At 52.7% G+C, this 13,982-nt stretch overlaps 1 protein-coding gene and 1 long non-coding RNA gene across 3 annotated transcripts; both read left to right on the top strand.

Annotated features, from left to right (window-relative positions):
• The first annotated feature begins 4,064 nt into the window (after nucleotides 1-4,064).
• LOC136301514 (erythroblast NAD(P)(+)--arginine ADP-ribosyltransferase-like) lies at nucleotides 4,065-8,115 on the top strand. Of its 2 annotated transcripts, XM_066204707.1 has the most exons (4): nucleotides 4,065-4,093; nucleotides 5,067-5,161; nucleotides 5,812-6,596; nucleotides 7,256-8,115. In XM_066204707.1, exons 3-4 carry the CDS (start codon nucleotides 5,846-5,848, stop codon nucleotides 7,339-7,341), a joined length of 837 nt encoding a protein of 278 aa, XP_066060804.1. In that variant the 5' UTR covers nucleotides 4,065-4,093; nucleotides 5,067-5,161; nucleotides 5,812-5,845; the 3' UTR covers nucleotides 7,342-8,115. The 2 variants fall into 2 exon arrangements, with proteins under 2 accessions (XP_066060804.1, XP_066060725.1); XM_066204628.1 differs by lacking the exon at nucleotides 4,065-4,093 and having other exon boundaries at nucleotides 5,030-5,161.
• Nucleotides 8,116-8,128: 13 nt separating this feature from the next.
• On the top strand, nucleotides 8,129-10,709 carry LOC136303778 (uncharacterized). Its single transcript, XR_010724291.1, has 3 exons — nucleotides 8,129-9,039; nucleotides 9,912-10,006; nucleotides 10,345-10,709. It is a non-coding gene; the product is annotated as an uncharacterized lncRNA (long non-coding RNA).
• The last annotated feature ends 3,273 nt before the right edge of the window (nucleotides 10,710-13,982 follow it).

Below are 13,982 nucleotides of genomic sequence, written 5' to 3'. Positions count from 1 at the left end.
CTGGTTATTGGCAGCTACAGCTCACCCACTCACCCCCCCTCTTTTCTGTGGGCTTTTAGATAAGCAGCCAATTTTCAATCTGCCCAACTCTATCCAAGCCTCACATCTGGAGGTGAAATTCCTTTCTCAGGAATTAACACCAGGATGCTTTGTTGCGGAACCTCTCGTGCAGCTTTATTGCCAGTCTATTTCCCACATGGATTTTGTAATCCCCAAGGAGCTGCGCCCTGCATTGCGGTACATTTTGGGCAGCTGGGAGGTGTCGAGGAGGCACATTTATTTCTTTTTTATATTTCTTCAGAAATCCCTGTGCTGTTAATAGACCTCTTTCCTTCCATGGGCATGTGCAATGCTCAAAGCAGATGGCAAGTGAGTTCCTCTGTTTGTTCTTTTTCCTGCTGCCAATTCCAGAGCTCTTTGTAACACTGCGAGCTCCTCCCTTTGATCTGCATCTTCTTGCAGTTATGGTGAGCAGAGCACATACCATAAGCTTTTGTTGGATTTCCTGGCCTCTTGGATGGGGAGAGCAGTGACTGCTACAACTCACAGGCACACTGTCCGATCCTGGCTGATGTGGCTTCCCTCCACCGGGACCTCCAGCAAATACAACTGCGAGTGGCTGAAAGGTGACACCACAGGGGACAGCCTGTGGGGGTGGGGACACCCATGATAAGGGACAGGGGACACAATGACACCCATTGGGGATGCGAGAGAAGGACACCTACTTTGTGTTTGTGGGTGCCTTGTGCTGGGGACACCAAGTTTGGGGACACCCATTGCAGACACAGGGACAGAACGCCCATGAATGGGCACAGGGATGAGGACCCCCACATCTGGGAGGGGACAGGGAAACCACTGCCATGGGAAGAGAGGGACAGGGACGCCCCTGTTCTGACCCTGTCCCTCCCCACCACAGGCAGTGCTGTGGGGACAGGCCCTGTGTGCTGGACGTGGGTGGGCCGGGACCCTCCCATGGCACTCCTTGAAACCCTGTCACCCCCTGTCACCCCCATGGCAACCCCTGACTCCCCTAAGCCCACCAGGACCCCCCTCACCTCCCTGGCCCCCTGTACCCCCCCATATCCCCCCCAACACCCTGTCACCTCATGGCCCCCACCTCTTCTGTCTCCTCCAGCACCCCATTATAGCCGTCCATTCTCCCTCTGTCCCCCAGGTGGGAGTGTCCCCAGCGTCCCCTTCCGCCTTGGATGACTCGTCCCGGCAGCGGCCACCGACATCCTCTGAGCTACAAGGACACCAATGTCACTGAGGTCACTGTGGTCACTGTGGCAACCTCTATCACCAAGACCATCAGGACCACCAGAGAAACGAGGCCACCAAGGCTACCAAGGCCACCACTGCCACAATGGCCACATTGGCCGGTATCGCCACCATGAGGTCACTGCAGCCACCACAGCCACTGTGACCACTGCGGCCACCAAGGCCATTGTGCAAAGCCATTCTATTAAAGGTTATTTCAAAACAATTCCATTAAAGAATTCTGTCACAGCCAGCTAAAAGAGACAATTCCTAAGCAGGGCTCCAGGTCACTCCTCATACCAACACTCCTGGGAACGTCTCTTTCTCTCAGCCTGACGCAGGATCCTTGGGGAGCCTCCCCTTCCTGAGGGAGGAACCTCACACACATTTCATTCCAAGCAGGAATATGGGAGAGGAATCTCTGTCTGAGAAAGGACTGGACATGGCCAGGGTCAGCTGATGGAGGGCCAGGCCCACCCAGCTCTGGTTCTTCACCCTCAGTTGTCAATTTGGGCTTGGTGATGTGTGCTGCTTTTAGCACAATTCAGCGCCAAAATCAACACAAGACCTGTCTCCATGCAGCCCCGGTGGCCACAAATGCGGAACTGTCCCTTGGCCACACAGCAGGCAGAGCATCCTGCCACATCCTGCACTTCAGGGGGACTTTAAAGACTGGAAATTGGGAAGTTCCAGAGGGCAAGGTCAGGTCCTGTCTCCTGGGGAGGGACAGTCCCCGTCCCTAGAGCCAGTCCCGGCTGGGGAGACCTGCAGGAGCAGCTCTGGAGAGAGACCTGGGGTTGTTGGTGGGTGACCAGTGGAGCTGGCCGTGTGGCCTGGGGCCAGGAGGGATCCAGGGGGCATCAGGAGGAGCTGGGCCAGGAGGTCAGGGAGTGATGGTGCCCCTCTGCCCTGCCCAGTGAGGCACATCAGGAGTGCTGTGTGCGGTGCTGTGTCCACCTCTGCCCAGTGCTGCATCCAGCCCTGTCCACTGCCATGTCCATCACTGTCCAGTGCCATGTCCAGCTCTGCACTCCTCAGAACAGGAGGGACATGGAGATCCTGCAGCAGGTCCAGCACAGGCTCTGAGGATGATGAAGGCACTGGAGCATCTCTCCCACCAGGCAAGGCTGCAGGAGCTGGGGCTGTGCAGCCTCAAGAGGAGACACAGCTGACAGGGAACCTCATCCCTGTGTATATGCCTTAGGATTTCCCTTTTTATAGTTTTCAGATCCTGTTTTGCTTTAGTGCGGAACTCTAAAACCCCACATCCTGTCAGCTGCTGTTCTCCCGTTTTATCCAGACAAAACAATTCCTCTATAGGCCTGAAACTCATGGACACCTCACTGTCCCAAGTCTTGAAAAGCATCAATAAAAGTGAATCGGGGCATTAGCAAACTGGGGGAATATGACTACATTGCCGGAAGCTGTAATTGGAGGATTAACACCTGATATGTAAACAGACCAAACTGATAAATATATGAAAAACTCTTGACCATTGTCCATCTTGGGTGGAGCCTCAGGGAGGCTTCTGCCTGCTCCAGGTGTGTCTATTGAAGGCTTGGAATAAATCCCCGCTTTTATTCTCGTAATCGTGTCTGGCTTCTGTTCCAGGCAGCCACTCCAAGGCATCCTATAAATATACAAATATACTGCACCTTCCCTGTGCCTCAGCCAATGGGGAAAGGAAGAGGGCAATGTGCGGCCAAGAGGTTGGGATAAAAGGAGGCTGTGTCCTCTGAAACCTCAAGAGAGAAACCCCACGGGGGTCTGGCTGTGGAAACTCTGTGCCTTTATTCAAATAAAATTTCAAGGCTGTTTTGTGGACACTTGGTTTTCTGTAGAGCGGCTTTTCCCCACACACTGAAGGTGCTGAGTAGGGCTTAAAGTCTGACTTAAAGAAAGATAAAAGGATGAAAAAGTATTTCCACAGGACAATAAATGTGGCTCAGAGCAGTGGAGAAAGAGTTAAGGGGAGCTCTAGTGTGGTTTTTGACAAGTTTTCGAAGGCAGAATGAGAAACACCTACCGAAACCAAAAGTTTGAGGGAAGGTCATGTGAGATATTGGGGCACTCTGTGAAAATCACCACTCAGATCCCTGTTTAGGAACTTTCCAGGACAAGAAGAGGATTCCCAGAGAGAGGCAGGGACATGTAAATGTTATGCGTTAACACAACTTGGTTTTTAGTTAAAGAAGCAACAGTTCTCTATAAGCACCTGTTAATTTCCAGTGGAAAAGACAGAGACCTGTCAGAAGCAAATTTTGAGGTACTGACACCTCATATAACCACAGAGGAAGCTGTATGTGCCTCTGTGAATACACATACAGTGTTGAGATGAGGCTGAGAACTTCCTTTTCCTTCAGGCCTCAAAAGAGGTAAGGTGACAACACGGCTTCTGCCGGGGTCCGGCAGGGCTGGCCAGATCCAGCCTGGCCAAACCTTTTCCGGTGACTCTTGGGCAAGGGGAGGGGAGGAGAATATGTTCTGTCCCAGCCCAGATGGGGTTTCCAGCGGCTGTTACAACATCCTGCTGCTAAACTGTGGGGTCTGAGCCCCCCAATTCCTCTGGTGACTCCCAGAGGGAGGAAAAGGGTTGGGGCAGAAGCTCAGCCAGGTGAGAGATCATGCAGCTGAGACCAAAAAGCGGCTCCGGAGCCGGGCAAGGGCCCCCCAGCAGCCAGAACCCCGAGATTTCGGCCCAGCTTTGGTGCAGCCTGGCCCTTCCATCTTCAGCCACTTCCCAGGGAAGAAGCATCGTGCCCTCTGCAGACCTGGGAGACGTTAACTTTTTTCACGCCAGATGAGATTTACAGCAGCACTGGCCCTTCTCTGGGTGAGAACAAAGTGATTGAACTGTAAGGAGACACAGCAGGAAACTGAGGTCAATGAAGAGAGAGCAAAAGGCTTAGGTTGGAGGGAGATTGAGGAGTTGCCTACTTTGGGCTGGATTTCTCTTGCGAGGCCATGGAGAACGGACTAAACTTCCCCCAGAACATATAGAATGCCTTTAGGGGGATGCAGAGTTCTAGTCATAGCCGTGGACTGACACAAATGAGATTTAATTCCTCTTGTGGACAGAGGACGATAAAGACAAAGTGACATGAAGCCCTTTGCTCCCAGGGAAAAAGAGACCTCTGTTTGTTGAGATGAAGATGATTTTGCAGATAGCGAAAGGGAAACTGTTTCATACTAGGAGAGGCATCCTTAAACGGTACCCTTACAGAAGCAGATGTGGCCCATACACAGTTGTGGGGAAAAGGTGCGAATGGCAGGGGCCTCACGGTTTGCAGAATTTCCGGGCGGCTGCAGATTCGTGACGTGGGAGCCAGCAGAGAACTGTTATCTCATGGTGGTGTCTCCATGGGAGTTTCTAAGAGAGGCTCCCCTCCCTAAGAACACATGAAATGTTATTTTAGAGTGATGAAACAGACTGAAAATCCCTTTATCTTATTAGTGGGAAATGGAACAGTTGTGGGGAGAGGGGAAGTGTTGTGAAAGTTTAGTTTTGATTCTCATTCTTTTCTGTTAGTGTTTGTTAATGAATCTTTTTTACAACTTTTGTTATTTGGGCCGGCTTTGCTTTCAGTCCTAGTCCTATCTCACAGTAGGAAAAGCAGTAGATGATTTCAACAAACACTCAAAATGCTACACTAAATTTGGGAAACAAGAATTGGCGAACTTGAAACCATTACAGCAAACTATTTATGGGAAACTGCTGTTTCTGCATTAGATAGGAGGCCCATTTTAATGAATATTTACAATTAGGATGGATAAATTCCCCATGGCAAAGTCCCCCTGACTTTCAGGACCAGGAGACATCCGCCGTGAGTCCGAGTTGATCAAGAATTCCGGCTTTGTGATCCCTCCAGTTCTGTCTGGACATTCACCCCAGCCCATTTAGGTATCAGGGTCTGGGGGGACACTGGGGACACTTGGGTGGGCTCAGGGGACTGTGAGATTGGGATTGCACTCCTGGGGGGACACTAGGGGAGTCACAGAACTGGGACTGGGGTCATGGGGTGCTCTGGAGGAAAGTGAGGGGGGTCACAGGATGGTGGGAGTGGGATTGGGGTCACTGGAGGGCTGGGAGGCACTGGGGGGCAGGGGGTGGTGCCCAGATTTGGGTTGAGGTCCTGTGGTGACACTGAAGAAATTGGGGACAGAGAGTGGGATTGGGGCCTGGAGATGAGCCGAGAGGGACACTGGGGGGCTCAGGGAGTGACCGCAGGATTTGGGTGTGGGCTTTGGGGGGTCTGAGAAGACTTGTAATCATGGGAGTAGGATTGGGCTTCTGAGGGGTCCAGGAGGACACGGCACTGTGGGATTGGCATTGGGGTCCCTGTGGGGCTGGGGGATGTTGGGGAGGCCAAAGTAACCCCAGGATTGGGGATAAGGGAGCCCAGACATGTGCAGGGGTGTCCTGGCCAGGAGTGCCTCCCTTCCCCATGGGCTGACCCCACTCCCCTCCCCAATCCCTCACTGAGGAATACTCCCCATGTGGCCTCAGTGTCCCCCAGTGTCTCCTCAGTGTGTCCTCTCTGTGTCCCCCAGTATCCCACACTGCTCCTGGTGGCCTCTCTCCTCCATGGCCCCCCTGGCTCACACCCTGGCACTGCTGGCAATGACCGTGGCCACCGCAGCCATTGAGGTGCTTCCCCTGGACATGGCCAACAACTCCTTTGATGACCAGTACCAGGGCTGTGGCCCTGCCATGACCGTGGCGTTGCCGGCCCTCAACCGCTCCGAGTTCCAGAAGAATCGTCACTTTGCCCAGGTCTGGGCGGAGGCGGCAGCTGAGTGGCAGAGGCGGGGCTCCCGTGTGTCCCCTCTGTCATCCCCAGACCAGGCCATTGCCCTCGTGGCCTACTCAATGAAGGGCATGCACAGGGAGTTCAACGCTGCCGTGCGCGAAGTTGGGCGCTCCTCCCAGGAATACCGGGACAAGTTCCACTACAAAACGTTTCATTTCCTGCTGACCCAGGCTGCAGTGACACTGAGGGACACTCGGGGTCCACGGTGTTATGACGTGTTCCGGGGCGTGCGCAGGTACCAGTTCAAGGCACAGAGTGGGGACACCATGCGGTTTGGTCGATTCACAGCAACAACACTGAAAAAAGAAACTGTCTTTTGCTTTGGGGCAAATATGGTATTCCAGGTGCACACGTGCCACGGCGTGGACATCCGGGAATTCTCCATAATTCCAGAAGAGGAGGAGGTTCTGATCCCACCTTTTGAGATCTTCAAGGTCACAAATGTCACCAACGACAGGCAGAGGCAATGGATCCAGCTCCGCTCCACTGGGGCCTCCAGCAATTACAACTGCGAGTGGCTGAAAGGTGACACCACAGGGGACAGCTTGGGGAGATGGGGACACCCACTGTGGGTATGGGGACACCCATAATAAGGCATAGGGGACACTCGCTAGGAAGGGGGGACAGGGACAGGGGCACCCAGTGCTGGGGACACCAAGTCTGGGGAAACCCACTGTGGGCATGGGGACTGGAGCAACCATGAGAGGGCAGAGGGATTTGGATCCCAGAATCTGGGAGGGGACAGGTGCACCCCTGCCATGGGAGGACAGGGACAGGGACAGGGACAGGGACAGGGACAGGGACAGGGACAGGGACAGGGACAGGGACAGGGAGGTCCCTGTTCCGACCCTGTCCCTCCTTGCCAAAGGCAGTGCTGTGGGGACAGGCCCTGTGTGCTGGACATGGCTGAGTCAGGACCCCCATGGCACTCCCTGGTCTCCTGTCACTGCCTGCCACCCCCATGGCACTCCCTGGCTCCCCCTGACCCCTGTCACCCCTAAGCCCACCATGACCCCCCTGACCTCCCTGGCTCCTGTACCCCACCCCCATGTCCTCCCCCGGACATCCTGTCACCTATCACCTCATGGTCCCCTTCTCTGCTGTCACCTCTAACCCCACATTATGGATGCCCCACCACCTCTTTTTCCCCCATGTTCCCCCTGACCCTCCTTTTTGTCCCCCAGGTGGGAGCATCTCCCTGGCCCGCCTCCACCTTGGAGGACTCCTCCTGGCCACCACAGCCCTGGCAGTGGTCACCAGGTTCCTCTGAAACATGAGGCCACAAAGGTCACCATGGTTACCAAAGTCACTGTGGCCACCATGATCACCAAGACCACCGAGACCTCCAGAGAAATGCCATCAAGTTACCATGGCCACCACTGCCACTGTGGCTACATTGTCAGCTGTGGCCACCATGATGTCACTGGGGCCACCATTGTCGCTATGGCCACTGCGGCCACCACAGTGACTCTGGCCACCACGGTAACTATAACCACCAAGACCACTGTGACCACCATCATCACCAAGACTCCCTGAGCCACAAGGCTACCACAGCCACTGTGGCCACTGTGGCCACCAAAGCCTTTGTGCAAAGCCGTTCTATTAAATAATCCTATCAGAACAATTTCATTAAAGAATTCTATCAGAACATTTTTATTGAATGATTCTATCAAAACAATTCCATTAAGGAATTCCATTGAAACAATTTTATCATATGATTCTATCAGAACATTTCCATTAAAGAATTCTGACAAAGCCGGCAAAATGAGACAATTCTTAAGCAGAGCTCCAGGTCACTCCCCACATCAACACTTGTGGGAACATCTCTTTCTCTCAACCCCGCGCAGGATCCTTGGGGAGCCTCCCCTTCCCGAGGCAGGAACCTCACAAACATTTCATTCCAAGCAGGAATATGGGAGAGGAATCATTTGAGGTTGGTGATTTGGGCTGGTCTTAACCCAGTTTAGCACCAGAGCAATCCTCTCACTCTGTTTCTCCAAAGAGGAAACATGCCCAACAGCAGTGGAACAAGGCTTTCAGCCGACTGACACGGCCCAGTGTCTGGGGCCTTTGGCAGGAAAGATGGCTGCCTTCTGTCCAGCGCCATTTCCAATTCTGGATGTGCAGGAACTGGAAGAGGCCGGATCAGAGGAGGCTGGACCCATGCTAAGGCGGGACTTCCCGATGAAGGGGGAGGGTCCCGATACGGTGGTACTCGACAGAAGGGTGGAACCTGTCGCAGGGGAGGGACCTGACGCAAAGGTGGGAAATAACAAGGATGGTGGGAATGAACTCAAAATGGCGTTTCCCCTTGAGGGGTGGACACCATTTTGTATGGAATAAGGAAGAGGGATAGGATCAAAAGATGGTGGAACGTGGGGGAGGGCAGAACTCAGCATGGGTTGTGCCGGCCTATCCTGAGAAGGGGGCAGAAGGGGATGGGAGATGGCAGAAGGTCAATAGCACTTCTGCGCCCTTTGGCCGTTTCCATCTCCCGACCCTCCCTGAAGGGACAAAGGGTTTGAAACACAGTGGGGGTGGAATATACAAACTGGGAAAGAGAATTTTTGTTTGGAATATTTAAAGGGACCCCGTAAACTGAACAGAAGAGGGGGAAAAACTTAAACAATTCATAAACCAAACTTCCTACATGAAATGATTGTCCCTCTAAAATTACAGCTTCCCTAACCCACACCTATATGTCTCCTTTCAGCCTGGGAGATCACATTCCTCATGGCTGTCCCTGATGGAGAGGGATCGCCCACCCACAAGTGACTAAAATGTAAAATAACACAAAAATGCCTGGATCCCGGCCGACTTACCCGCCAACTTAAACTTAAGAACTCTGGCTGGACCAAGCGGTCCAGAAGCGAAGTCCCAGGGGAAACCCCGAAATAATAAAAGGAGTCGGCAGAGCAAACGCAGGTCCAACCAATATGATTACAACTATGCTTCTCCTTTATTCTGTGTAAGATGGCAGGTTTTATACACTCTATATTCTCTACACTTTTAGATACATTCTCATTGGTACATGGCACAGGAAAGAATGCAAACACCTATTATTTTATAAACTGTTTAAGGTAGCTACTATGTCCACACCAATTACTATACTTGTTAACTACTATGAAACCCTTTGACCCTTGCAACACCTTAAGTTAATATTTCTACATACGACACACTCTTGGGACTAATTTCTATCTGCGCCATAAACTCACAGGCCTCAGTGCCACGGCCTAGAGGCCTAGCATATTGCTCAGTCTGGATGATTCAAGTACAGCTCATCTCCTACACAGAAGGTGTCTTGTGGGGTCGTCAGCACTGAGTCAGTCCTGCATCCCCTCGGAGGGTGTCAGCTCTTCTGTCAGCAAGAGGCTTAATAAAACTAAAGTCCTGCTTCACAGTTCTGTCCAATGCCATGTCCAGTTCTGCCCAGTGCCATATCCAGTTCTGTCCAGTGTCATGTCCAGCTTTGTCCTTGCCATGTCCAGCTCTGCCCAGTTCTGTGTCCAGCTCTGCCCAGTGCCATTGTAAGGAATAAAATGCAAGTTCCTGAACTCAGTTGAGTGTTGTTACTGTAAAGTGCCTTCTCGGTTAAATGCTATTTATCTCATACCTATTGTAAGGCCTTGTCTGTTAAATGCCATTTACCTCATATCTATTGTTATTGTGTGTGGTGGTGTCTGGTGTCGTTTACCAGCTTGATCACTCACCAGTCCACATGGAAAGTTTGTATCCTTAGGTTTGGTGGGTCTGAACCTCAGGCTGAAGTATAGAGAGAGCGTGGAAGAAAAGAGAGCGACTCTCACATGGGTTGAAGCTAGATGTTTATTGCTCCCACAGGGCCACGTCCAGAGAGAGTGCCTCCTGGGTTTCTGGTTTCAGCTTTTGTATGGGGAGTGTTTGGAGGGGCAAGGGTGAACCATAACCAATACCAGGTAAGGAAGGAGTGACCAAGACAGAAAGACAATACACAGGACATCTGATACATGATACAGGGCGGAGAAGTCATGGGCTCTGCCAATCACCCCAGCCTCTCACCAGCGTCTGGGCTGGGTTGCAGGGAGATGGACAGGACCTACAACTAAGGGAAAACTAAAGGGGTTAAAACACGGGGTAGTCTGGAACAAACCATTCTACATAAAATTACAAAGTAATAATTTCACACCACTACAATTGTGATTGCAAATGCCTTTCCTAAATGCCTTCTCTGTAAAATGCTCCTTACCTCGGACTCCTTTCTTTGTAACACTATTCTTCCCTTCTTCCTATCGAGTATTGCCCGTGCTGCTCCCCACATGGCAACTGATGACACCACCCGGCATGCAAATAAGAGAACTCCCGTTGGCCTTAGCACCCAGCAGAAGTGGAATTGATATCTAAAAACCCCTAGAGCAAGCAATCCATTGCCCAGACCACACTCCAAATTACATCAGTGAGCAAGGAAAAGCATCGGGCTACCTGCTGGGGCTTCGTGTCTTGTCACTGTGAGTTGAACAGCACCCTCTCCCCATGACTACCTTAGACATTTCAATGACCCAGCATCTTCCCAGGGACTCTCGCAAGGACAGAAGTCCCAGCTCTCCCGTCTTTTGCGTTGTCCATTGGGAGCAGCGGTGGTGTGCACAACCCCTCAAGCCCCCACCAAGGGCCAACCTCAATAAAGGCATTAAAAAGGAGCAGGTCTCCTTGTTCTCTTCATTTCACCATGTCTACCTGTGTCCAGTGCCATGTCCAGCTCCATCCAGTGCAGTGTCCATCTCTGCCCAGTGCCCTGTCCAGTTCTGTCCTGAGCCGTGTCCAGTGCGTTCCTGTGCCATGTCCAGCTCTGCACTCCTCAGGACAGGAGGGACATGGAGATCCTGGAGCAGGTCCAGCAGAGGCTGTGAGGATGATGAAGGCACTGGAGAACCTCTCATGAGGCAAGGCTGCAGGAGCTGGGGCTGTGCAGCCTCAAGAGGAGACACAGCTGACAGGGAACCTCATCCCTGTATATATGATGCCTTAGCATTTTACTTCTGTCTTTTTCAGATCTTGTACTGCTTTAGTGTGGAACCCTTAAGCTCCACAGCCTGTCAGCTGTTCTCCTCACATTTTATCCAGACAAAACAATTCCTGTCTAGGCCTGAAACTCAAGGACACCTCACTGTCTCAGGCCCTGAAAAGTATAAAGAAAAGTGAGTTGGGACACTAGCAAACTGGGGGAATATGACTTCATTACCTGAAGCTGCAATTGGAGGATTAACACCTGATATGTAAACAGACCAAACCAATAACTGTATGAAAAACTCCTGATCATTCTCCAACTTGCGTGTAGCCTCTCAGAGGCTTCTGCCTGCCCCAAGTGTGTCTATTGAAGGCTTTGAATAAATCCTTGCTTTCATTCTGGTAATCGTGTCTGGCTTCTGTTCCAGGCAGCCACTCCAAGGCATCCTATAAATATACAAATATACTGCACCTTCCCTGTGCCTCCGCCAATGGGAAAAGGAAGAGGGCAATGTGTGGCCAAGAGTTTGGGATAAAAGGAAGCTGCGTCCTCTGAAACCTTGAGAGAGAAATCCCACGGGGGTCTGGCTGTGGAAACTCTGTGCCTTTATTCAAATAAAGTTTCAAGGCTGTTTTGTGGACACTTGGTTCTCTGTAGAGTGGCTTTTCCCCACAAACTGAAGATGCTGGGTAGGGCTTAAAGACTTATCAGCAAAAATTATATATATATTTTTTTTAATGTAAAAGTATTTCCACAGGAGAAATAAAGCAGCTCGAACCAGAGGAGAAAGAGTAAAAGAGAACTCCAGTTTGTTTTGGACAAGATTTTTAACAGAAGGAGCAGCGCCTCCTGAAAGTGAAAGTTTGAGGTGAGGTCATCTGAGCTACTGGAGCACTCAGTAAAAATGACCACGCAGATCCCTTCTTAAGAACTCTGCAGGACAACAAGAAGATTTTCAGAGACATCCCATTTTGTTTACACTCCAGGACAATAGGAGGATTTCTAGAGACAGTTGGAGCCATGCGAATTATTTCCTGGAAAAGTGCTGTTTCCGTATTAAATAGGAGGCCCATTTTAATGAATATTTATAATTATAATGGAAAATGCCCCCAAGCTGCAGGACCAGGAGAGATCTGCTGTGTGTCTGAGTTGATGAAGAATTCCAGATTTGTGATCCCTCCAGTTCTGTCCGGGAGTTCACTCCAGCCCATTTTGGTATCAGGAGCTGTGGGGACACTGGGGACACTTGCGGGGGAGGGACTGAAGACTGTGACATTGGGGTTGAGCATCTTTGCGGGAACACTGTGGGTGTCACCAGACTGGGATTGGGGTCCAGGGGTGGTCTGGGGGCAGTGATGTGGGGCAGAGGGCAGTGGGAGTGCCAGTAGGGTACTGGGGGACACTGGGGGGCACATGGGATGGAATTGGGGTCCTGGAGGACCACCAGGGATCTCACGGGACACTGGGGGACTCCAGGCCTTGGGTCAGGGTCCTGGGGGGCACAGGGTCACTGGGAGGGGTACAAGGGACTGGGAAAGTGATTGGGGTAATAGAGGCACTGGGAAACAAAAGGTGGGGGGGACACAGAACTCTGGGAGTGGGATTGAGGTGCTAGGGGACACTGGGATTGCTTGGGGCAGGGTCAGGAAGTGACCCCAGGATTTGAGTCAGGGTCCTGCATGGGAGCTGAGAAGACACCGTGAGGAAGGATACAAGCCTGTAGGAGTGGGATTGGGGTTCTGGGGGCCTGGGGTACACTGGTGGGGCTCTAGGAGTGACCCCAGAATTTGGGATGATGTCCCAGGACATGTCCAGGGGTCTCCTGACCGAGGCTGCTCCCCCTCCCCAGACTGACCCCACACTCCTTCCCCAGTCCCTCACCAAGGAAGCCTCCCCATGTCCCTCAGTGTCCCCTGTGTCCCATCAGTGTCCCCTTGGGCCCCTCAGTGTTCCCTCAGCGTCCCCTGGTGTCCCCCCAGTGCCTTCCCTGTGTCACACAGTGTGTTCCCTGTGTCCCCGCTGTGTCCCCCACTGTCCCACACTGCTCTTGGTGGTCTCTCTTCTCCATGGCCCCCCTGGCTCACACCCTGGCACTGCTGGCAATGACAGTGTCCACTGAGGCCATCGAGGTGCTTCCCCTGGACATGGCCAAGAACTCCTTCGATGACCAGTACCTGACTTGTAGCATTGGGGACAAGGACAGGGACAGCCATTGCTGAGCACAGAGGATGGGGACACCCAGTGCCAGGTGAGGAGGACAGGGACACGGTGCTGGGGACACCCACTGGGGTTGGGGAGACAAGGCCACCCATGGCTGGGCACACAGCACAGGGACCTCGTTATGGCCCCCTCTGACCCCCACACCCTCAGGGCCCACCCTTCCCCCCTGTCCCACACCCCATGGCCCTCCTGATTCCTCCCCTGATCCTCTACACCCCATGGTCCCCCTGACCCCTCTCTTTGTGTCCCCAGGTGGGAGCCTCCCCAGGAGCTCCCCCCACATTGGGGGGCTTCTCCTGGCCACCGTGGCCATGGCACTGAACACCGGAACCCTCTGAGCCCCGAGGCCACTGAGGTCATTGTGGTCTCAGAGGCCACTGTGGCCACCATGACCACAAATGCCAGCAGGACCTGCAGAGAAATGAGGCCACCACAGCTACCGAGGCCACTGAGGTCACTGTGGTCACTTTGGCCACTCTGACCACTGTGGCCATTGTTGCCACTGTGGCAACTTTGGCCCCTATGACCACTCTGGGCATTGGAATCACCATGGTCACCATGGCCAGTGTGGCAACTGTGACCCATGAGGCAACTGTGGTCACTGTAACTACTGAGGCCACCATGGCCACGGTGGCCACCATGGTCACTGTAGCAAGGAGTCCATCCTTGGGAAGGCCATCTGTGAGCTGCCCAGGAGGGAGCGGCAC

This window comes from Chamaea fasciata, unplaced genomic scaffold, assembly GCF_029207755.1.
Source record: "Chamaea fasciata isolate MVZ Bird 193981 ecotype frontalis unplaced genomic scaffold, bChaFas1.0.hap1 SCAF_1, whole genome shotgun sequence".
Classification (NCBI taxonomy): Eukaryota; Metazoa; Chordata; class Aves; order Passeriformes; family Sylviidae; genus Chamaea; species Chamaea fasciata.
This window is presented reverse-complemented; position numbering and strand designations above follow the sequence as displayed.